The sequence below is a fragment of the Neolamprologus multifasciatus genome, chromosome 23 (assembly GCF_963576455.1).
Source record: "Neolamprologus multifasciatus chromosome 23, fNeoMul1.2, whole genome shotgun sequence".
Classification (NCBI taxonomy): Eukaryota; Metazoa; Chordata; class Actinopteri; order Cichliformes; family Cichlidae; genus Neolamprologus; species Neolamprologus multifasciatus.
In genome coordinates this window covers 6,272,299-6,296,731 of record NC_140460.1, presented here as the reverse complement: position 1 = coordinate 6,296,731, position 24,433 = coordinate 6,272,299, and the positions used below count along the sequence as shown (strand labels likewise).

Here is a 24,433-nt window from a genome sequence, read left to right as displayed (position 1 = left end):
AAAAAAAAGCAACAACAACAAAGTGAATCTGGGTCCTTTGACGCCTCTGACAGTCAGTGGTAACTTAAATAGTGTGCCAATCTTTTACTCTTACTATCCAGTGAATGTCCATAGTAACACATGTAATATTCACAGTTTCACTTATGTTAATATGAGTGATCTTAAGTGACAGCTTGGTAAAATGAAGCTGAACAAGTACGTTTTCGTCGTCCTGCATCATCAAACAAACCCATTTTAAAATCAGAAGAACAAACAGTTTAATGTAGAAAAATCTAAAGTATAAATGTCCTTGCTATTCCTAAAATGATGCATATTTCATAGGATTTCTTATAAAACATATTTGAAATTGATTCGTTTCACAAAGAGTTTTGTTTTGTTTTTTATAAATACAAAAAACACTGGGAAAAAAACCAAACAAATCAGGCACTTTGATCTCAACATTCATCTGAGAGGATTTTTGGTGACTTTAAAACTTGCAGTTGTCATTAAAGGCTACAGTGACACCTGAACGAGGCTCCCTTTACATGAATTTAAAAACACTATGACAATACCATCCAAGACAACAGAGTTCAGTGCGGGAATGAAATCATTTCCACGTCCTTTGTAGATCACAAGGAAAAGCCGCATCAGTCCTCTCGGCATCTAAAGCTCAGTTGCGGGACCCCATTCCATATCGTCCGCATCGTCAAATTCATCCTCAGAGCTGTCGCTGCCCTGGATCTGTGTGCGTCTGAACTGGACTGCTTGGTGGTGATGTGCGAGCCTGTACGGGAGAAGAACAGATGGGTCAAAAATCAGCGCACAGCCTCAGTCTGGCGTTACTCCACGAACCCCATAAACCCGCAGACGGCTCAAGAAGACTTACACGATGAATTGCGGGGCTTTCTTTTCCTCATCTCTGGGCTCTTCCTCTCTCGAGCGAGCCTGTAACAGAGGATATAAAACAGTGACTTCTCACAATTATTTAGTCTTAAGAGACTATTTTAAGAGATGGATTTTAAAATCCACATAAGCCTTTCCGAACCAGTTAATACACTGAGGATTTGTCGTAGTCTCTGTATTCATGATGACAAACAGGCTGTAAACCTCTTGAAAAACAGTAACCACACTTACTATAATCTTTATACTGAATTTAAAATGAGGTTGTTATATGTGTGCCAATTCGGCATCACCTCCATAGCCAGGAAGAATTTATGATAAGGTACCAAAAATGAGGGGAAAAAGAAAAATTTATTAAAAAGGTTAATGTGAATTTAATTTAGCTTTGCATTTAAAAAGTTGGAAATAAAACAGACTACAAATTTTCAGAACTTTCTCCTTGAAAACACCTCCAGAACTTTCTGTGTCAACTAAACATAGTCACGTTCTTTAAACAAGAAATAGACAAACAAGAAAAACCAATGAACCTTGAGTTTTTTGGGTTTTTTTAAAGGATGCAACACCTTCAGTTAAGAAAACCTGAGGGAATTTTGTAATCGATTACAGATTGTTTAAAGGAAACAAATGCTCAGCTCTGGAAATTCATCATTCACCACAGCATGTCATCTGACCAGGCCTGTATTATTATTATTTCTTTTTATCCTCTGAACTTGTCTGAATACTCTGCATTGAATCATATCTGTTATTAACCTCTGTCTCTCTTCCACAGCATGTCTTTTATCCTGTCTTCCTTCTCTCACCCCAACCGGTCGCAGCAGATGGCCCCGCCCCTCCCTGAGCCTGGTTCTGCCGGAGGTTTCTTCCTGTTAAAAGGGAGTTTTTCCTTCCCACTGTCGCCAAAGTGCTTGCTCATAGGGGGTCATATGATTGTTGGGTTTTTCTCTGTATCTATGAAGCGCCTTGAGGCGACTTTTGTTGGGATTTGGTGCTATATAAATAAAATTGAATTGAATTGAATTGAATACTGTATTACTCAGATGTATTAATACACATTGTCCTGGGATTTATTAAATTGTGCACATTCTTAGGAACAGAAAAATCCAAAACAAAATAAAACATTGGCACACTCTGGATGATGTTTTTTTTTTTTTAATTAATTACTTTTTTAAACTAAATCTGTTTAGTCTTAGTTGACGTCCTTAAATGTCCCTCATTTTAAATTCAAGTTTCGTTAAACTTGAGTAAAAACTAGAAGTAATACTTAATTTTGTTTTATTGTTTCAAAAATTAAATTAATCTTTTGTTATCAAAACTGTTTGTTGTTAAGTGAAGGACTGAAACACAGCTGGTTTTAAATAAAAGGATAAAAAAAAAGAACTGGTATCCAGTAACTGCTTTAATGAGGGCACAAACCTGCTCTAATCTGTCTTCGATGGCAGACAGGCTGGCGTGTTGGAAGCTCTCCGGCTCCTCCTCTGTGTATGAAGGCTCGTCCACTGAGTACTGACTTGTGGGGTCGGGGGCTCTAAAATCTGGCGGTCCTTCAGACGGAGCGGCTTGTGAAGCTACATCAAGAGCGCTGAAATCTGAGTCTGTAAAACTGCGATGAGAGGCATCTTCCTCCTCGGCATCGCTCCGCGGCGGGCTGTAATTCGCCTGACGAGGTGACCTGGGTTCAGGTACGTGCATTATTGGCGGGACTTCTCTGACTCCGTACGCGTCATCGCTTTCCTCGGGTTCTATCGAGGGGCTGTGGTGTTCAAACGCTGGCTCGGATGATCGAGCTAAAGCAGCTCCAGCTACCCTGGAGCCCCCTGGGACCTTGGCTGTATTTTGACCAGGGTAAGCCTCCTCGAGTTCCTCGTTGTCAGTGTAGGCGTCGTCTGTGAAGCCCTCTCCATCGGTGTCCTCCAGGTCACTAGCAGCACTGAGGTAGTCAGTCTGGTTCTGGTCCAAAGCATCCAAATCTTGTTCTCCACCACTCTCCAACTGTGCACACAGAGAAATCAAACAGCTTTAGTTATTAGTGTTTAACTAACTTTACAATAAATAATCAATGGAAAAAATATTAATTAAAACAGTTTGTTTTGTAAAATATATCACCACTATATCAAACTCTGTATTAAAGAGAGGGGAGAAACTGCGGGTGCTGCACGCTCTTATGATACCATAATTTGCTTTATTCTCATTTTTGACTAACGAAACCATAAAGTAAGAAGTGAACTTCAGAAAAAGACGTAAAACTCTAGACCATAAACTCATCAGGAAAGCGTTTACACAGGTTAGCAGTCAGAGAAGCCAGAGGGTCATTTTCTCACAGACTTCCATAGAACTGCATGTCTTTTTGCAGCTAGTGTACCCCAGCAAAGATGGCCTGTCCATCTTTTATGTACAGTCTTTGGGACCACGCAGAGTGCTATGCTTCATTTGTGTTGCACTATATTTGTTTTTGTAGCCGAGAATTTTTTAAAGCTGGTTCAATCACACCAGCATCACAAACTCATCATCATAAGCTTTGTTTTTATTTACAGGTGCAATTTTTGTTTTTGCAGATTTCTAGAATTTCACGTTGGCTCAGTTTTTGGTCAATAACAAACTGTAGTTCAAACTACTCTGTTTCTTGTGGCTTAACATGTGTGTAAATTAACTAATAATCAGGTTTATGGATCATTTGAGCCACACAGCACTTGGATTAATAAACAGAAAGATGTAAAACTACATCATGAGAGTCGGTGCTCTCATTAGATTGCTATAAGAACTAAAGCAATAAATTAAGAAAAAAAAAAAACCCAAAACACCACATCAATCTGTATATAAAATAATATCTCATAATCGCTTTAGTGTACAGATGTGTGTGAAGAGAAGCCGTGTGTTGTACCGTGACTTCAGACACCCAGACGGGTTTGGTCTGCTCGTGGCGAATCTTATTCTTTAGACTTTCGTACCAAGAGTGGGAGCTGGGATCCAGGTCCACTCGAGCTGAAGGGGGAAAAACAAAAAAGTAAATCAAAAGAAGTAAACATTTTAACTTGTACCAGCAGACAGGGAAAAATTTATTTCCTCATAGATGTACTGGAAAAAGCTTTAAGTGTTAAAATTACCTGAGAAAAGGTGGCTGCAGTGTTTTCTCATTTTGATGGCCTGTGAGTAAAGGCGTCTGGAGCTCTTGCTGGATTTGGGGCTGTACCTCTGCCTCATGGTCTTGACATCCTTGCGGTTGTGAGGGTCTAAGAACAAAACCATTGGGTGGTACTGGATGTAGTTGAGCCTTTCCACTGCAGTGGGAGTGATATCCAGCAGAGGGTGCTTATCCTGGGAAGAGAGAGGGGAAAAAAAAAATCAAAGAGGAAATACCAAAGACACAGAAAACATGACTGTAAACATAAATGTAATGTTACTGCTCACCTTCTCTGCTATTCTCCTCACAGTGTCCAATTTAATAACTGTGGAGCTGCCATCTGCACTTCCACTGCGAGGAACCATCTCTGTAGAAATATAACAACACCCCCAAAATATTTAATATAAATAGAAGATGAGGAGAATAAGTGAAAAAGGAGGAAAATAATACTCAAGAATAAAAAAGGGGCATCAAAACTGCCCAAAACAAACCAACCTGCCACTTCATAATCATCAGGCATCTCTCGTGCCAGCTTCTCCATGGCAATGTCATTAAGAGGTCCCAGAATAACAATTGGCCGCTTGAAATTAGCTGGAGAAAAACCAGTAAACGTTGTTAAACCTGGACCTTTATGCATGAAACAAAGTATCTGTGTGAGGGTATAAATGCCAACCTTCTCTGAGCAGGACTCTCTCATAAGCTGGGAATTTGCCCTGAATGGTGAGCTGCAGCAGGTCTTCGCGACTCCGTCGCATGTTCTTCTCGTTCTTCTTATTCCCTCGGAGCCCCCGTAGTTTCCAGAATTCGGCTCTCGGTCCGGATGCCTGCCTCTCTCCGGTCGCCCGCTGTGCCTTCTCGATGTTGGCCATCTTCTCTGCCCTGCAGGAAAAGACGGCAGATGCGAAAACTGAAACAGTCCTCGTGGAAGCAAAGAGATCTTCATCTGCTTATCGTTTCCTTTCTCCTTACTTGATCTGATTTGGGATAGTTCCCTTGTCCATCTCGTGCAGGTCATTCCCCATGCGGATAGCCAACCAGTTGCCTATCTTTCCACGATGCATTGTGTCCACCACTCTGAACACCTCTCCTCTGGTGAAGCCCAGACCAATGGGGTTATCGGGGTCATGGTCAAAATGTGTGCGGATGTAGAAGTTGTCTCCCAGGTTGGACTTGAGGATCTTTTTGTAAACTGAAGATAGACGAAATAAGATTTTGTGACTTGTGACACAACTCAACAGAAGTAATCTCGGTGTCATATTAAGGTTTTGCTCTTCACTTACTGTCCATCTTATGCTGCGTGGAGATTTCCACCCGTTCTCCTGTCCTGAGCTCAAGGAGGAAGTTGGCAGCTTCTTCTCGTGTGAAATGGCCAAAATCAACTTTATTAACCTGAAAAAAAGAAGAAGAACAGGGATGAACTTGGACTCTGGTCTTTTTCTGTCATATTTAAAATATTAAAAAAAATGGACAGGTGTCAGATAACAGTGTAAATGTACAACTAGGAGCATAAGGTTTGGACAGTGGTCATTTTTACTCTGTACATATGACATGGATACTACTAATACAACAACAACAGTCAAAAAAGAAACCTAATAAATGCAAATAAGCATAAACATCTCATTTAAGCTAAAGAGTTTTTCTAAACTGGACAAGACGCTGTTAATCGATGCCGCCATAACCACTTCCATATAAGGTGTGCAAACAAAGGTCACCTGCATGATCTGGTCTCCCTCCTTCATCCCGTTTTCATATGCAGGGCTGTGTGGCTGGACTCCACCTACAAAGATCCCAACATCGTTGCCTCCCACGAGTCTAAGACCCAAACTGCTCTCCTTTATAAATGACACTGTCTTCACATCTGAGCTGTACCTAAAGGGGAAACCGAAGGAATCAGATTACTGTTGCTATGACGCTAAGACACGGGGCAACGCTTTAAGCAAATGCGGCACTCACCCTGGAATAGATGATGGGTATGAATCTGGAGGCAGGGAATAGAGGGGCTCTTCTTCAGGTTTGGCTGGAAGAAACGCAGAGATGGTTAGACGCCTAAAAGATGTCAACTCATAAGAAAGGTTTGTTTATTTCAACCCACAGATCGAAAACTTATTTATGCTAATCATGCTAAACATCGTGAGCCTTACAGTAGATGGGCGGGTTGTTCTTGACTGAAATCCCAGACCTGATGGTGCCGTTTCCATTTGCAGCACGAGGAGCACTTTGAGGTGGAGAAAACAGAAATCAGTAACATTGGTTATTTAAGAGAAAATACATTTCGGGTTGCCATATTTTAATCTGATTGTAATGAATTAATTCCTGATGTACCTGCGGTGACTATTCCCCCGCTCAGAGCTGCCAGACCTCCTAAGATGTGAAAGCTCATCTGACTCAGAGGAATCTGGTTTTAAAAAAAATGAAAAGTTTAAGCAGGGAGACTTCAGTTTGTGAGGATTTTCTTTGGTTGTGGTGCTCTAATGCTTTTATCTAAAACAGAGAGAAAGAGAGGTTGAAGATGAAGCAAAAAAGTAATCAGCTGACCATCTGGAGGCGGTCTAGCGGGCGACGGGGCTCGATGAGGAGGCTCCTGCTTTACAGGCACTGAAGTAGGCACTCTGAGAGAAGAATGGGGGAAAACTGGATTAAATTTCAGCCGTCATCTTGTTAAATGTTCCCTAAACATACGATGAGAAATCAAAAGCCATAAATTGACGGTCAAGTTAGTGCATGTTAGTTATATCGAAATCCCGTGTGGTTTTCTAAGTCGGCAGTTTGAATATTATGTGATGCAATCACTGCAGGAAGTCATGTAATGAGCCCCCGTGTGCACAAAGCACGTTACTATCAGGCAACAGTTGTGTTTGCGGTAAGCATAAAAACCTGTCGGACATCCTCTCGGTGTGATTTCCCGCAGCTCACAGTGAAGCTGTAACTTGCATTTCTCATATTTTCACTTTCTCTTTCTACAGTTGCAGCTTTAAATTATTTCTAGCCCGTGCTAAAAGTGCAATAAATAAAACAAGTACTGTGCAAAAGTCTCGTATCGCCACTTATTTCATGACATTTTTCTTGGAAAATGGAAAATGGGGATAGGGGGCAGGGATAGCTCAGTAGGTAGAGTGGTTGCCCCATGATCAGAAGGTCGGGGGTTCAACTCCACTGAACAGCTACCCTGAGGTACCGTCCCTACACACTGCTCCCCGGGCGCTGCATTGGTGGCTGCCCACTGCTGCACTGAGTGAATGGGTTAAATGCAGAGGAGTAGTTTCCCTACGGGGACTAACGCATACACATTTACAATGGTTGAGGTAATTTACTGAAATGTGTGAAATACATGTAAATACAGTAAATAAGGCAAAAAAAAAGTTAAAATATGATTGAAAATTGGTTCTTTGCATTGGACTAGTTCTGGATGCTTCATAGGTCAGTGTTAAGTGGCTTAACAAATCAAAACCTTCCTCTGAAAATGGACAGGTACAAGGACTGGACTGAAAACTTCAGAAAGACTAGAGAAGTGCTCAAGACTGCTTAAAAAACAAAAAATACAAATAGAAAGCTCAAGACTTTTGCGCAATATAGCGGCGTTAACCATCATATTCAACTTTTGTGAATATAAATATTATTATATTAAAATGTTGTGGTTTTACAAAGGTGTCAGAGGTGCATCGATGCTAACAATGTCTCTGTTGATATGTTGTTGCTTAGCAACATCAAGAAATATGTGGTACAGATAAGCTTCAGGGGCCTAAGACATACCTGTGTGTCGAGTTTGGTCGCTTAAATTCCTGATCACGTAGGAGTTCATACTCAGACATGTGTGAGGTTTTATATTAGGATAGTAAACGTAAACAAAACTGACAAACAAAATAAAATAATATTAATTTGGAAAGAGTTGGCTGCAGTGTTTATTTTTAGAAGCAGTTTATTAAATTGAGTGGTTTCATGTAGGAACCATTTTCCTTCTGAACAAGAAGGGAAGCTGTAGGTACCGAAGGAAGTGACATTAATGTGACATTAAAGCACGATCCCCTCGTGTGTGCTTCCTTCTGACACAGTGATGTGGTCAGTGGGTGTAGCTCCCTTAAAGAGAAATCAGTTCCTATATGAAACTGATCTGATCTTCTTTTTCCTTTTTTGTGAGTAACCAGATGATGATTTCTGGGAAGTTTTTCAAGTGTATCTTTTGCCATGTTGAGCAAAACGAGGCATTAAGTTCCATTATAATCAAAAGAAGGTGGATATAAAAATAAATAAATAAAAATATAGGTGTTGAAGCATGAAGCACTTGAGGCACGACTCATGTGTTTGATGAGACAGTCAAAGTGGAAGGCGTCTCTCACCTGTATCTATTTCTGGCTGCTGAGTTTTTACTGCCGGTGGATTCCCTCTTGGGGACTGCCGCATAACTGGCCTCGGATTCAGAGTCTGAATTCGCTGTGGAGATCAATAAGTCAAGACTGTCTTTATGGAAAGTTTTATTATTTGTTAGATGACTCATGCGTCCTTTTAGATTCCAGGCACCAAATATGAACTCCCACTGCTCACTACAAAACACACACACACACCTTTCTGTGGTGGATTGCTGGCAATGCTCCATTTTGGTGGTTCCACCTCTGGCTGCAGGGAAACATCTGGCAGGACCCTGGAAGAGAAGAGAGGGAGGTGGGAGTGAGGGAGGAGGAAGACAACAAATCTCAGTTACGTTTGGCGACGGGGACCAGCGGCTAATAGACGATTATTGATGAGAGGATGAGACTAAAATATTGAATATTCACCTTATTCTGTTTGAGGGAAGCTCTCTCTTTGGCGGTAAACTGCTTTGTGACTGATTGAAATTAACCACTATTAAGTTTAGCTATTAGCTAGTTGATTGTGATGCTCACTGTGAGATTCAAACATGCTGTATAACACATGCACAGTACGCAAAAATTTGAAAGACTTGATTTGAGTCTTAGGGAATTATTCTACGATATGATTGTTGCTGCAACGAGTGTCCTAGATTTAATCAACACTTCAGCCACATATAGGAGAGGACATGTTCAGTTTTATTTTATTGGTCAACAAAATTAAAGCACAGATTCTGTACACAGTCAAAAACAGAAAAATCAGACAAAATAAAAAGAAATTTCAAAATGAGACAAAGCACAAAATGAAAATCAAATTTAAACAACTCAAAGAGCAAAGGTTAGGTAGTTTAACATTAAAAAAAATATATATATATGATTAACTAAGTTTAACAACCAGAGAGCCACAGAGACTGCTCAGTTTCCGGTCCGTGAGATCTTGTTGGGTTTCAGGTAGGTGTGGGGGTTTCATGTGTACCTGTATCTGCTGAGAGAGTCCTGACTGTATGTGGTGCTACGCCTCTGAGGAGGCTCAGAGAAGCCATCCGACTCGGAGTCAGAATCTGAGGAGAAAGAAAAGTGTTTATAGATTAATTTTATTAATTTTCTTTTTTAATTTAAACAGTAAACAACATATTTACTTCTGATTAATCTGCAGCATTTCCATTGTGTGTTTACGTTCCCGAGACGCCTCAAATCTCCACAATTCAAAATCCAGCATCTTTAATGCTCATGTGTGGAATCACATTTGTACAACTGTTTTCAGATACTACAGTTTCTTTATTACCCAACATTATTTATGATTATTGCATCTGTCGTCTCTCCTTTCTTGGAAAATGTTTTGATCTCAATGAGACGATTGAATGAAGAGTTATACATGTTTTCCACCTTTATGCTTTGATCTACTCACTTAGAAATAATGCTTTCAAAAATATTTACATGAATATTATTTTTTTAGCCATCACTTCCTTCTATATTTGAAGTGTATTGCAATAATCATCCCTCAGCCTCTGCAGTGTTACATGCATTCATGCGTGCACTGCTGGATTAATCCTCTTTTACTCTTCTACATTCGTTCACTTACAAGCCATCTTATGTTTTCATGTGCATCTTTCATATTCTGCTCTGGCCTTAGCTTCATCTCACTGCTGACACGTGATCATAAGCAAACATTTAAAGATAAAGTAAATATTTCCAAGGAGGTGTGAGACAAAGTCCGGGACGTGTACATCACAAGGAGACTGGATTGTTTGCGTGTTTTTGTGCAGACCTGGAGGCGGGCCTCTCACAGGTGAGTTGACCCTCCTTGGTGGATCTTGGCGAACAACGATGGGGGAAGATGCCCGGCCTGAGTAACGATCAGGCAGAACTCTGCAGAGACAAGAAAGGGTTGGGGCCGTGAATGAATAATTGTTTACCAAAATAACTGATGCCGCTGGTGCAAATTATGGCTTCTGTTTTTGAATATTTCTGTGCAAGTGATCTTGGTGCTTTTGTTGTTTATTCCTGGAACTGGATAAAGAAACGTCCGTACTTGTATCTACTGTCCAGACGAGGGCCATCTCTGCGTGGGGGTAGGGAACCTTCGGGGTCAGAGTCTGACTCCGACACCGGCCTGCGAGGGCGTGAGGAAGTGGAGGAGGCGGGTGCAGTCCAGTTGAGAGCAACAGGAGAGGATTTGGGGTTGGGGAGGGTGGAGACTCCTGACAGAGATCTGCTCAAAGAGTAAAAGCAAAAATAATGTCTCATACAGTTTTAACTGCATTTAATATGTAGTAACATATGTATATATACTTTAATAAAATAAACCTAGGTCATTTTAATGATATCATCCGTGTGAACTGACTTGTATTTGTTGGTTTGGTCCAGGCTGTCCCTGTCCCTCTCTCTCCTGACGGGAGGAGGAGGAGGAGATGCACTGTGGTCGGACTCAGATTCAGACGGAGCTGAATAAATAATCAACAGTTAGAAAACCAGCAAATCAGTGCTGGTTTGAGTACAAGCATCTTTGTGCTTCTGCACAAAAAAAATAAATAAAATAAAATAAAGTAATTCTCTGCAGGACTGACCTCGGCGAGGAGCGTAGGCTTTTACAGGTGGCCGGGATAAGGTGGAGCGCACAGGCGATTGATCCCGAGACTTTGGCAGTGGAGGTTCAGCTTTTGTTCTGTGTGAGAAATAAAAGATTTCTTCAGTGCTTTTCGATCAAATCCAATAAAGGATTAACGTTTTTTGTGCATTACATCGGTGGACTTAGTTTTTACTAGGCGGGGTGACAGGGTAAAGTCTGTACCTGCGTGTCCGCCTCTCTTTGGCGGTTGGACGTGTCCTGTGGGCTCGAACGTCCTCATCAATGTCTGAAATTTCTGATGGGACACAGAAACAGAAAATGTATTAACTTTAAGCTATACAGGGGGGTGTTTGCAAGATAGTCTTGAATTAATTAATCTGAGCCTGTAGCCCAAAAGCATGAGGGACATTACAGGATCAGACCGACTTCACAGGACTTTGATTTCACCCATGAAATAAGTAGAAGCTGCTTCACCGTTTTGATTTCTCCACCTTTCCCCTCTGTTTGATTCCCTTACCATCCAGCTCTGAGCTGCTGTCTTTGCGACGTTCATAATCGCTGTTCTGGGGGCTGTCCTCCACTTCTGGGATGCTGACCAGGAATCTACGGTCATCCCTGAGGACCGTCATGGTCAGTTTGCCTCTACTCTTCTCCACCAGGTGCTTGGTCTCCAGCAGGGATAGGTTCTCTGTTGTCATGCCATTGATCTGCTCACAGATACAAATTTGATTAAGACAAACTGAAGATTAATAATGAAATCTTCCAGTCCTGTAGAATAGTTGTAGCTTAAAAATACTCCAAGACAAGTGAAATATTACCTTGAGAATGAGGTCGCCCTCCTGCAGGGTGCCTTCCCTTGCAGCTAGGCCAGTTTCTGTCATGTGCTTGATAAAGATCTGACTGCCCAGTTTCAGTCCATACTCTGCAGAAAAAATAAAGCCAGAAATACTGAAATAAGCACTTTAAAAAAGAAGAGCTGAGCAGATTCTTTTGTCTAAAAAGCTTTGCTTCTTCACAAACAAAAAAGGTTTCCCTTCGCTCTCATCCCTGAAATCTTACCATCTGTGGTTTTCTTTTTAATCAAAGTAGTTCTGATGGGTTTTTCTGAAACATTTTTGAGCGGCAGCCTCTTGTACCCCGATGAAATCAACGGCGCCGCGTTCGCAAGCCCGTTGCGTTCGGGTGTGGGGCTTCGGCGCGTGTAACGGTCGTTGGTGCGATAACGGTCATCGGCGCGATAACGGTCATCGGCGCGATAGCGGTCATCGTCACGGTTGCGGCTGGCGTCCATGTTGTCGCTCCCATCGGAGTGGCGTCGTTGGCGTCTCGGAGGGTCCGCATCCAGCAAGTTGGAGTGCGAGGCTGCCCGAGTGGGTCTGGTGGATGAGGTTGCTGGGATCTGGATCTTACGAGGACGTTTCACTGTCTGGGAAAGACGCAGAAGATGCCCATCAGAAAGAAACCCAAGATTGGAAGCCACCTGGCACGAATTAAATAAGGCTCGGTGCACACTTACTATGTTTGCAGTCTTGCCGCAAGACTTCAGGGTCTGAATGGTGTAGTTAGAATGGACGTTGTCCATAGGTTCGCCATTGACCATGACAATTTGGTCTTTGGTGCTGCAGAAGTACAAGTATACACAGGCAGCCAGGTGTTCATTCAACAGTCAAATCTTAAAGAGGTCTCTACACTTAAAAGCAAAAGGCCTCCAACTTACAACAGCCGTCCCATGGCTGGTCCATTTGGCAGCACATCTGACACCAGAATTGACGTGTCCCCATCGGGCTGCGGCTTGTCCCTGCCTCCTGATATTGCAAAACCAAATCCTAGTTTGGAATCCTGCCATTTAGAAAGAACAAGAAAGAAAATGATGGTCAGTAAAGAGTGCAGGGAAGTAGGTGGTTGGATGAGCATGAGTGGGAGATACAGTAGAGAGATAGGAGGAGGAAAGAACACATTCCAGTGTCGCCAACAATGAGGGAGGACAGCGAAGAGCTGGCTGGTGCCGTGGGGTGCAGCAGGGTGTGTCACTGAATTCCTGACGGAGCCTGTGCTGTGAAACTAAGAGGACTTGAACACAGTCCCTCAAAAACCACAACGAAACACACTTTCCACATGTGTATTTGTTTAGCCACACACTAGAATCTCCATGTTAAACTTAATTTAGCCGACTGATTATTTCATGTCGATTAAACAACTGGAAAAGTAAAACACGCTAGCGGATTCACCATAACACCTCACATATATATCTCAATTATTCAATTAAACAACAACAAACAAACAAACAAAAATCACTTACTTTGTTTAGTGTTATTGTATGTTGCTCCCATATTGTTATCTCCTCCATGCCTGGTTTCTGGGGGGGGAAAAAAAAACACAATAAGAAAAATAATCTTTTTTTATAGCAATTGACAATAAATCATGATTAATTAACTCATAATCAACATATAGTCCAGGTCCTTACAGAGAGGACAGCTGAGCCTGAGTGGAAGACCGAATGTGCCAATACGTGAACCTGATCTCAACATGCTCTCACCTGTCGCAATCCTGCCTGACCAGTATGGAGGAGGGGCTACCTGGTATGTGTGTGCATGTTTTTAACCACCTTTACACCACAGACTACAACCAACAACTGGAAAATTTTTAATATATATATATATATATAAGAATTGAGCAAAATGCAATGGGATCCCTTAACACAGTCCATGCTGACATTATCAAGTTACAATATTTAGCTTATTGTTTCAAATAAGAGCTTTCCATCCTGGCATCTGAGATAAGGAACAAGTGGCAGACATGGCTGTTTGGCGGAGTACGTGGGGATGAACGAAACTGTAGAGCAACTGGTGACAAGGAACTATTAGATTCTTGTGGGAGGGATTTATATCAGCGACAACAGACGACCTTTGACTTACAGGAACATGGCAACATGCCTAACGTGATTTGCATTTAAAAAAACAAACAAAAAACAAGCCAACACTGCAGCCTAGTCATGGACTATATTTCATACACCGAGGAAGACACTTGCTAAGCTACAGCCAGAACGAGTAAAGCCTGATACTCAAGTCAGACACACAGTGGTGTAGTGTTGCTTAGACTTAGAGTTTGTTTAAACACTGTGAAAAGGGCACACGACAAGTACAAGGCCCTGACGCACATTCGTGCTCAAAGTACAGCAACATCAGCCGAGCACCCAACGTCCAGTCACACCCAAACACGTAACCTAATTATACAATTTCGTTTTTCAAATTAGGTTACACAAAAAAACAAAATCTCACAAATGATCACCAAGAAAACCTTAAACTCGCAGGTGTACAATGTCTAACCTGGGAACAGCAGGCCTCTTGTTTGACCTGGTTAATCATAAACTGGAGAAGGTAAAAAAAACCAAAATACAAGTACTGACATTAGTATTCAAACAAAAGCTGGTCATGACTTTTTCTGATTTGACGATAAGGTAGACTGAAACAGCAGCTTAAGTAGTTACGTTTTTTTATTCTTTTTTAAAATCTGCTGTAGATTCGTTGCATTTATAGATTCAAAGCTGCAAGCGACATATAAAGGTCACTTAAGTGTGCCAGTTTTCAAACAAAGCAATTTTTTTGAGGAGTCCGTGAATAGGCTTGATGAGTAGTTGGAGTATATGCCTTTATGGAAATCACATCAGCAACAAAGTATACAAAACAACTTAATGTAGAAGGACACCGAGCTGCCAGGAAGGTCTACGCTCACAGAGCTCATTTACAGCTCACTGACTTTACAACCAGTTAAAATTTAACTTTGGATGTAGGTCACGATGTCGGAGCAATGAGATGCATGTGAAACTGCAGATAAAGATCGCATCGTTATAGATCAGAGAAAGATGAGATGTAAATATGAGCATCGTCCATATTCCAAAAGAAAATTGATTATTTACAAAAACAAACGACAGCCGACAGTGATTTGTTATCTGCTAATAGACGCCTGATCCAAGACTGCCAAGCCTGCAGCTGCACTCCTTTAGGACACTCCTCCATTTTCAGGTCATCATTTTTCCAGCTTCAAACAACATTAATCTAAGGCAGCTGATGCACATCACTAATGACTTGTGTCCTTACATTTCTGTAAATCTTTAACAGTTATGCTTTTTTCACACTAAAGGGAAGCATAACTAAGTCCATAAACGCTTCGTTTATTTTCATCTGCACTCACCATGTGATCTTTGAACCTGACTTCCATTTCCTACTGGGATTTCTACCCTGAACAAAACACCTGCTGCCTCCAGCGCTCAGCAAACAGCCAGCTCTTTATATCCCATATGGAGCCGGCAACAGAAAAACAATCACAGATCCAGTAATCTCAGGTTACTTCGACCGCCAGTGAGCTCTGCATGGATGGTGGCTGAAACCAGATTCTCGTGCTGAAATTGGTTGTAATATGACCAGCTGGGGTGTTTCTCTCACACCGGGCAGAGAGACTGAAAGACCTCACCTGGAAAGCGCTCCTCCCCTTTGAGTCTTTGCCCACTCTAAGAGTCATTCTAGTGTCCTTAAATAAACACGGCTTTTAAGGTGGATCGGCCCTGCCTTAAACCCACCAGAACTGGGGAGAACTGGGAAGCACCTTAAATATGTCAGGTAGGGGAATCACTCCCTTGCGTTTTTGTATAGCTTTGAACATTCAAGCTAAGAACTAGAAAGTTTTTTCATTTCAAGGCAGAAAAATATCATTTAGCTCTAAATAACAGACAGTCACTGATTGGTCGGGAGTTTTTAAGGGTGCGTTCACATGACCGTTAATGTTATTGCACATACAGTAATTGAAATCAGTCTATTATTTCATCTAAAATATCAATTATGGTTAAATAAATTAGACTGAAATTAAGAAAGCGTTTGTTTGTTTTCACAAACCACTTCTCGGGGCAGTAAAAAAATTAATTCCTCTATGTGGGAAAAACCTTGTTTCAGTAGAACTTTGCAAGTCAAATCTCTGCATATTTTATGCAAAGTTTTAGACATGTCTCCTTCAACACGTCATATCTCTGGATCCATGAACAAACAATCCTCCTATTGTCTTTTTACAAAATAATTATTTTAGATGCTGGTGGACGACTGAGACTAAAATATATTAATACTACTGTAAGGTTTAGGCTTAGTTTCAATATCAAAAGAGCTTAAGAGGTTTAAAGTAATTATAAGAAAAGGTCTAAATACAAACAGTTAAAGGGGGAAAAAATATGTCTCTAAAAGCTACTTGTGGTCAGACGTTCCAATTAAGACAGCGGTCCCCAATCCCCGGGCCTCGGACCGGTCCGTGAGTCGTTTGGTACCGGGCCGCAAGAGTGGAGGCTCAGGTGTGAAATGTATAGTTTTCAGGGTTTTTTTTAATCGTTTTTCAGCGTTATTTTGTTATCGTTTTATCGTTTACTCAGTTGTCCTTGGTCTTTTCAGTGTGTTATGAATAAATTTTCTTTTTTTCGGTACCGGTACTAGTTTTATTTTGTTGTATTTATCCATGACACCTTAAAGGCTGGTCCATGAAAATATTGTCGGGCATAAACCGGTCCGTGGCGCAAAAAAGGTTGGGGACCGCTGAATTAAGACACAAAATTGTAAATGTGTGTTACAAAAAGGGCTCCTCCTCATAAATAAAAATAAACAATGACATGACAAGTCTGTTCTGTCAGTTATGGCTCTATCACAGCAACTTTCACAGGGTTGTATGGGAAGAATCATAGATTCGTATGATATGATGGTGGCCATCTACATTTCTAACCGTCTCCATGTTAATCTGTCCACAATAAAACAGGAAGAAATTTAAGGAGGTCCCTTAGGAGTACGCTTCCTGAGAAGATCACACCAAGAGCATGACGCGTACTTCTGAAAGAGGCGAAAGAGAGCGCAATGATAAAAGCACATCAGAACCAGTGTTCAGTTTGTCCACTACAAGAAAAGCCCTAATAAAGAGCAGCTTTTTTCCTCCAAACTGTGAAGCATAACAGAAGGAGCCTCAGGGTTCAGGCCTTCTTTTTATACCTTCGGGTGTGGGCTCGGTGAAGGAGCAAAAAAACAAAACAAAACTGTGTCACAAGGAAATCAGTGACAGAGGGATTAAAAATAGAAGAGAAACGATGCTTTAATGTTCAGAATCTTTGACCTTACTGAGATCACCTAACGAGGCCCGTTCTATAAATATATCCCAGATTCTTTGAAGTGAAAATTAATTCCTTCTTACACCGAACTGTGGAAAAAGCCTGCTATGGAGCACACGTAGATAAACAAAGGTCACTCACGTACTTTTTGCCAAGTTGAACTGTCACTGAGTCAGTGTGTTCAATAAAGAATACATTTTCCACAACTTTGACACAATTGATGAACAAGACATGAAGAAATTCTGCTGATTTAAAACACTTCACAAACCTTTTCTTTAACTGTAAAACAAAACCTTTCAACTAAAATAAAGAAATACAAAATAAAATTCTGTGGGTTCAAATTGAGCATGATATTTAACAGAGAGCACTGGAAGAGTGTGTTGGGGGGAAGTTCTCTTAAAGCTGAAGTTAATGTAAAGCTGCTTGGTTACTGTAATAGAAAAAGGAACTACAAATAAAATAACTACTATCCATTCACTTACAGGCACCACCAGCAGTGGCGGAGGCTCCGGAGGCACAGAGCCCAAGTGCTTCAGCCGTTTGAGTCGCTCCGTCAACTTCATAATGATAACAGTGCTGACCCACTCATTCACAGACACCAAAGATCTCCAGCTGTCTGCAAATCTGTTAATAATCCTGTGTCTGTGTCTCAGTCACACATGGTCACTGATGCAGGTCTGCAAGCCTCTTCACGACAAACATTAATTTGGCATTAAAAAAAAAAAGAAAACTAAGAAAAACAAGTTAAAAATTAAAAATAAATAAAAGTAGCAACTGTCATCCCTCTGCTTCCAATGGAGAAGTCACATGAAGATCGCTCCATAGGTCCGTCTGCCCAATAGTTTCCTTTGTGACAGGCTCATAAAGTCAAACAGGTCCACTTGCTCCCGCTGTCAGTGGTATGTGCGCGTCTTACTTTCCCACAAGGCAGGAGCAGATCCCAGGCTACCGGCTGAGTTTCTGTCTGCTCGGTGCCATGGTTACATCGGAGGAATGAGAGCACTGGCCTGTTAATAATTGACGGGGTGTTTGCAGCACTATGGATCTCCCAGCTTCGTGTAAGTGTCCTGATGTGCCTACACAGGCTTTTTTTCCCGGGACCAGGAAATGGCAACAGAGAGCCTGATGTTATCTCTGTTCCATGGTTAACATTTACATATGCCCCACAGCATGGGCGTGTTGTAGCCTTTTTTTTTCCCTTTTTTTTAGCGTTCAGTGGGACATGTACCCAAATCATTGAGGAGGAAGGGGAACAAAGAGGAGGTGAAGCTACTAGAAAACACTATCCAACAGCTTATTACTTCCTAAATCCCTCATCCACAGATCAGTGTCTGTATTATAAAACTTGAGAAACAAAACAGATGTTAGATGCCAACTTGGGTTCAGCCAGGTGGAATAGCCGGCATGAGGTCAGCGAGAGCACCAGGTGTGAATTATTAATTGATCTTAATAAACAGACGTCTACGGTTGCTAAAAAAAACAAACAGGTAGCAAAGGTGAAACCATTCGTAGTAGGTAAATATTCACTCATTCACGCCGAGGACTGCAGTGTGCTCGGCAGCAGGATATTCTATTTGTTTTGCTTTCATAGAGAGGCCACTCCTGTTGCCTATTCAATATGCAAACTACTGACTATCGACTCCAGGTCACCTTGTTGTGCTTGAGTTTCACTATGAATGCAGAGGCCTAACTAAAATTCATAACTAAAATTCTTCAACGTTGCATCATCGAAACAAACTAACAAACACCAACCGACGGAGGCAAGAAGGCTCCAGTACACGAGCTCGTTGGGGAATGTGGAAAAGCAAAGCCTCCTAGTGTAAAATATAGAGCTTTGTGGAACAAATACTCCAGAGGTTTACACAATCAGCAAAGAGGCTGCAATTACACAGGCCAGGGGCTTTGTGGCTTCCACACTCAGTGGACTTACTTGTGTTGTCTTGTGTGTAGTACTGCAAACACACACTTTACAGCTATCCCAGCCCCATAACATGGCTCAGCCCCATAACATGGCTCAGCCCCATAACATGGCTCAGCCCCATAACATGGCTCAGCCCCTTGTGCATGAGGATGCAAATGGTCACACGTGTATGGTGGATGGTTGCTCCATCACAGCAAAAACGATTGAGGTCACGATTATTTAACGAACACGTCCATTGGAGTGCTTCGGTAAGTTTCCTCGAACCAAGCTCAAGGCGAATAAGCGGTTTAGAAAAAAAGAGAAGAAGAGGCCTGTGCTGCTTGATTTTATCATGGAAGCCAAAATTGGAAAGAAAAAAGGAAGTTCCCTCAGTTTTCCCGTTAAAGACGGAAAAATGTGAAATGTGAGCAATGCTGGTGGCATCACTGGAATTATATGCACGACTGCTAAAGTTCTGCGCTGCTGGGCGGCGGCGGAGATGACAATATGGGATGTTGCATCATACCTCACACGTTAAGGTAGATATGCTACGAGAGGCGTTTTCTCTTTAACCTTCAAGTCAAGACTGAGAGGCGTCACTTATGACCCCAGCTGTATTTAAATATAGAGTCATTTAGAACTGGAATTATATAATATGGCATCTTTAAAAAAATAATTAGGATTTAAACATGTTGATTTTAGTGATATTTGCTAGCAATTAGATTCAAGATTCAAAGACTCAGATTTTTTTTGTACATGTCATCCTGACAAAGAGAAAGACAGTTTCTCTCTCACCTTAACATAAAAAATGTCTAAGAAATATAAAAAGAAAATGTATATAAAAATTAAACCTGTGTACATCAGTGGCAGCAGTGCAAGATGCAAGTTATTCCTCATTGTAAAAGTTAAAAATGCCAGATATTTCAGAGCTAGATATTTTAACCCTTTTTACACAAAACACACTTTATATATTACACATATACAAATAAAATACTACTTTATGTTTTAACCAGAAGCAAAACAAAACCTGACGGTTCAATTAAATTTCTATTATAAAGTGTCACAGCAGTCACTTCAAGATGCTTTATATTGTGAGGTAAAGATCAGACAACAACCTATAAGCGAGCACTTGATCACAGCGGGAAGGAAAAATTCATCTTTAACATGAAGAAAACTCCTGAGAAAGAGAGGGGAGGGAAAAAGGAGAAGACGAGAGGCGAGGACAAACAGCCTATGGGAGAGAAGACAAAGGTGACAACATGCAGTAGCTGCATATAAACACATGGGCAACTGAGAGGTGAGTGGAGAAGAAATGTAGCCTAAGGACCATGATAAAGGTTCTCAAAAAGCAACATTTACAAAAGTAGAGAAGGTATCTGTCTCCCGAATCCAAACTGGAGACTTGCCTGAAAGCTGAAGGCTCCGCCTCCAATTCTAATTTTGGAAATTCTAGGAATGCCAAGCAAGTCAGCATTGTGAGAGTAAAGGGGGGAGGATATGATACTATTATCATATTCTCATCATTCAGTACTTTTATTTTTAATAAGGAGAAGGATTTGGAATTCAAATTCTAGATTTTATAGGCAGCCAGAGAAGAGAAACCAAGAAACTGAGATATATGACCTCTAGTTCGATTCTTTGTTGGATATTATAATATCTTTATAATAATAATTGTTGTTAAAGTTACACAGCTTATCTGGTACCCAACCTTTAGTTTATTTTCAGTTTTTTTTCTGTCGTAAGAAAGAAAAAAGTTTTGGTGGTGATTCAGTTCAAAGTGGTTCACCGTCTCCATTGGTCTAAAACTAGACTGAGCAAAATCAAGGATGGGTTTGACCCCACATGTGACCGGTGCAAACAAGAGCCTGCTTCCCTATTTCACATGTTCTGGGCATGTCCAAAACTGGGTAGCTTTTGGAAAAGCATATTTGAAACCATGTCCAACATATTTGGTGTTCCAATTGCACCCTGCCCGTTTATAGCCATTTTTGGGGTGACGCCTTGTGATGCCAGTCTTTCCAAATCACACTCTGATCTTCTGGCCTTTTGCACTCTTTTGGCCCGTAGAATGATATTAATGAAATGGAAAGAGCCACTTCCACCTGTATATGGGTGATGGGTTAAGGATGTCATGTACTATACTCAGCTGGAAAAGATCCGCTACACTGTAAAAGGTTCGGTTTGGAGGTTTTATGACACATGGCAACCTTTTCTTACTTACTTTGAAAGATTAAGTCCGGATACTATTGCTTAATGTGCGTGTGAGTGGGGGGGGGGGGGGGGGGGGGGGTTTTTGTTTGAAAGAAAAAAGTTTTGGTTTGTAAGAAATGTCATGTTTCTTGTACACACAAGTGCACAAGTTGGGTAATAGATAACGTCTGATAAACTCAAGCAGTACCACAAAGTACCCCTGTATTTTTCAAAGAGCTGGGAGCCAGACACATTTACAGCCATCCTTGGAGTGAGCACCTCTTTGATGAAGTGTGAAACCCTGTTTGAATGATGACTGCAAAAAAAAGTTAATACTACAGCAGTGAAAAGCAGCAAACACCATCACATCTGGAGAGACTGAGACTTCTTTACTATAAGAAACTCCACATATCTGATATATCTGGGATAATGTACCAGCACTTCCTCAATGGGAAAAACAAATACGCAGTGTGTTTCCTTCTTCCTTACATTTGTATATTCAGCCCTGATGCAGCTCTTTTAATGCTGCATCAGGGATGTTGTGGCCATTGTTGTCAGATGCGTGTGGGTGTTTCTCTGTTCAAAAAATAGTGTGATCATAAACGAGCACACTCTGCTATTTTAGCTGATAAAATCTACATTACTTGAGGGTTAATATATTTAAGTGTACACGTCCACATTCTGGGAAATGGACGCCACACACGTATTTATTTTACTGGAATAAAATCAGCAGACTAAACCTTTTCCTCCTTTTATTTGAACTGAACTAAGCTACAGCTGCGATGACAGAAACCTTAAAACCCTGATTAACTTTTAAAAATCTTAAAAGCACCTCATGCGCAGTACGGAACTTACGAGAACATCAGTCTTAAGCGACTGTGTTAGTCCCAAATCAAACAATGAGTGTGTAAATATGCCGAGTGAGGAGAGGAGGACGCAGCAGGTTGGGAATGCAGTCGAAACTAGCGTGAAACTCCAGTTCCGGACAGGTAGAAACTTGTATGTGTTGCCGAACCAGTAAGGTGAGGAATAAGAAAGTGGAGTTTACAGCTGACAGTCAGCAACACAGACAAGCACACAAATTAAGGCAAGCACGTTAAACTGTGAGGGAACTTCAACAAAAACACACAAAATGACTAAGAAGAAAACCACAGCTGTCACACAGGCCTGTGAGGACTGCAGTCAAGCAGCGACAAAGCTTTCAGGCCTGGAAACATCCGACTAACTTCACCTAAAGTGAGAAAAACCACAGAAAAAAAACTTTTTTGATTCAGAGTTATGTCACACATGATCCTTCAGCTTCACCTTTCACTCCACAGGCTAAGCTGAGATGGTTTGATTACCTGTGCAGGAGGAAGGAAACACCGACAGAAACGACGCTAACTCACCTGTAAACGTGCTCTTCGTAGCTTCGAGGCTTCTTCCTTCACTCTCAGGCCGCTTTCGTCCAAATAAACAGTAGTCCTCCTCGTTAAGGTCTCACCTGCCCGCCTCGTCTGTAACGCTACTTCTAAAAGCTTCTCCTGCAAATCTTCCTGAAAGCAGGTGTAAGCAGGAGGCGTGGCGTTAACTGTTCAACGTACAGGTGAAAAACGTCATCACGTCGGGGGCAGCGTCTGTCAGGAAGTGAAACCTCCCTGTTTGCTTTGGGCGTGTGCTTTACGCAATTATGTTAGTCACCGTTTTAATCTCGGTTTTATTTTTTCGGGTGCAGGAAATCAAAATTAAAAAACAAAATTGATCTGAAGTTTAAAGTTGATCTGAGAAAACCAATAAAATGTCTTTTATGGGCACCAGTTTACTTCCTGAAACTGTATTTCCCCTGGAGCTTCTTAAAGGGGGAAGTTCATAATGAATGCGTTGGCGTGGAAATCAATGCATGGACTTGAATAATAAAGCCGAACTGTGTTCAGATAAACGACAGGCAGTCAGCAGGTACAATCTGGTTCACCGCAAGGGAGTGTGCCGAGCACCTCATTGTCTGCACTCACACGTGACTGCTCTGATACTGTCAGAGCAGTCACATGTGAGTCATTAGTACTGATCAGTACTAATGACATCATAAAGTTTTCCAAAGATACCGCAGATGTAAGCCCACTGAAAAGAGATGGAGCAGCTAACACCCAGGTGTGGCCCTAGACACCGATAACACCAAGAAAGTTGACTTCAGGAGGTCTGGTTCCAAGTGACCATCTGTGGCTCTCAGGTGGAGCTGGAGGCCTTCTCCATCCCAGCCATGAACATATGGACACAGGCCCAGCTGGGAGCGTTCCTACTTACTTACAGGGGAAAGGCCTGAACTGAACCGAGAAGAGAAGATCATCGGTGCCTCGCTGCTACATCTTCAGCTGAGCCACGAGTTTAAAGGACTCCACTCACCGCTCTCATGGCTTCTTCGGTCTGGGCAGAGATGCAAAAGTATCAATGAAGGACTACTCGACTGTGAAACCTGAGAACTCCTGTTTTGTGTAGTTTTTTTTTTCAAACACTTGTTTCCTTTTAGTGTATCTTCTTTAGTTAGGTTTAAAAAGTACTCAAGTATTTTGAACCCTGTATGGCAAAGATGTTTCAAAACTTGCAACTCTCTATATGAGGTTTATATGTGCTGCATTGGATCAGTGTTATTGTTATGTTAGGATTCCTGGGGTAATTGTGGGATATTTAATGATAGGTTAGTGTGGAAGTGTCTGTTGGGAATTATATTTATTTGCTTTATAATTTTTTTTGATGTTTGGGCCCCTGCTCTTAAGCTCCAGTTAGCCATCTTTTATGTAATCACCTGTATTTTACTGTATTTGTGATTTTTGTGTTTATAGTATTAACACTGCTGACTTGTGGATGTGCGAAACGCAATTTTGTTTTTACATGAAGCATAAATATGACAAAAGATTCTGAATCTTTATGTGTCATTCAAATTTACTTTTGGTTTCGAGTCTTTCTTTTGAGTTCCATCGAGTTTCAGTTGCTTTCCAGGGTGTGATTGCTCGTTTCACTTTAGTTTTTCTTCTTTAGAAATTTTCTATTTCAGTTGTTTCTCGTTACAATATCGACCTTTGTCAGGGGAAGCATCGGAAGAGTCCAGAAGGTGCTGCTTTTTAAAATATGATCAATATTTTTTATGAAAGTTGTGTAGGAATAAATAATTAAAACAATTAAAACAAATACAAAATGCTGCTTGTTTTGAAGGTTTGATCAAACACACTGAATGACTGAAACTAAACTGCCCACTGTTGGGCTGAGTTTGCAGGATACTGTGATGATCAAGCGTTTCCTTCAATTTTTCCAGAGTAAGATTTCAATAATACAT

At 41.2% G+C, this 24,433-nt stretch overlaps 1 protein-coding gene across 7 annotated transcripts; it reads right to left on the bottom strand.

Annotated features, from left to right (window-relative positions):
* Window position 1: 1 nt before the first annotated feature.
* Window positions 2-22,706, bottom strand: tjp3 (tight junction protein 3). 7 transcript variants are annotated; one of them, XM_085152035.1, is made up of 31 exons: window positions 19,046-22,508; window positions 17,519-19,009; window positions 13,206-13,262; window positions 12,624-12,745; window positions 12,423-12,525; window positions 11,966-12,332; window positions 11,725-11,828; window positions 11,424-11,613; window positions 11,129-11,201; window positions 10,905-11,002; window positions 10,682-10,781; window positions 10,370-10,549; window positions 10,106-10,206; window positions 9,314-9,398; window positions 8,557-8,633; window positions 8,332-8,425; window positions 6,533-6,606; window positions 6,320-6,392; window positions 6,139-6,212; window positions 5,951-6,014; window positions 5,710-5,866; window positions 5,278-5,386; window positions 4,967-5,186; window positions 4,671-4,876; window positions 4,493-4,588; window positions 4,285-4,364; window positions 3,981-4,191; window positions 3,758-3,858; window positions 2,293-2,868; window positions 866-924; window positions 2-763 (listed from the first exon to the last, which is right to left on the bottom strand). In XM_085152035.1, the coding sequence occupies exons 2-31, from the start codon at window positions 17,597-17,599 to the stop codon at window positions 643-645; spliced, it is 4,053 nt and encodes a 1,350-aa protein (XP_085008161.1). In that variant the 5' UTR covers window positions 17,600-19,009; window positions 19,046-22,508; the 3' UTR covers window positions 2-642. The 7 variants fall into 7 exon arrangements, with proteins under 7 accessions (XP_085008161.1, XP_085008162.1, XP_085008163.1 ...); XM_085152036.1 differs by having other exon boundaries at window positions 19,064-22,508; XM_085152037.1 differs by having other exon boundaries at window positions 17,519-21,928; window positions 21,978-22,508.
* Window positions 22,707-24,433: the final 1,727 nt, after the last annotated feature.

What these genes read in the sequence shown, in the direction of transcription:
- tjp3 (XM_085152034.1), bottom strand. Translation starts at nt 17,599, where the DNA reads ATGAAGTTGACGGAGCGACTCAAACGGCTGAAGCACTTGGGCTCTGTG. An exon ending in TAAAAAGAAAACCACAGATG is followed by an intron (nt 11,829 to 11,965) that starts GTAAGATTTCAG and finishes TTTTTTCTGCAG; the next exon opens with AGTATGGACTGAAACTGGGC. An exon ending in AGGGAGACCAGATCATGCAG is followed by an intron (nt 5,387 to 5,709) that starts GTGACCTTTGTT and finishes TCTTTTTTTCAG; the next exon opens with GTTAATAAAGTTGATTTTGG.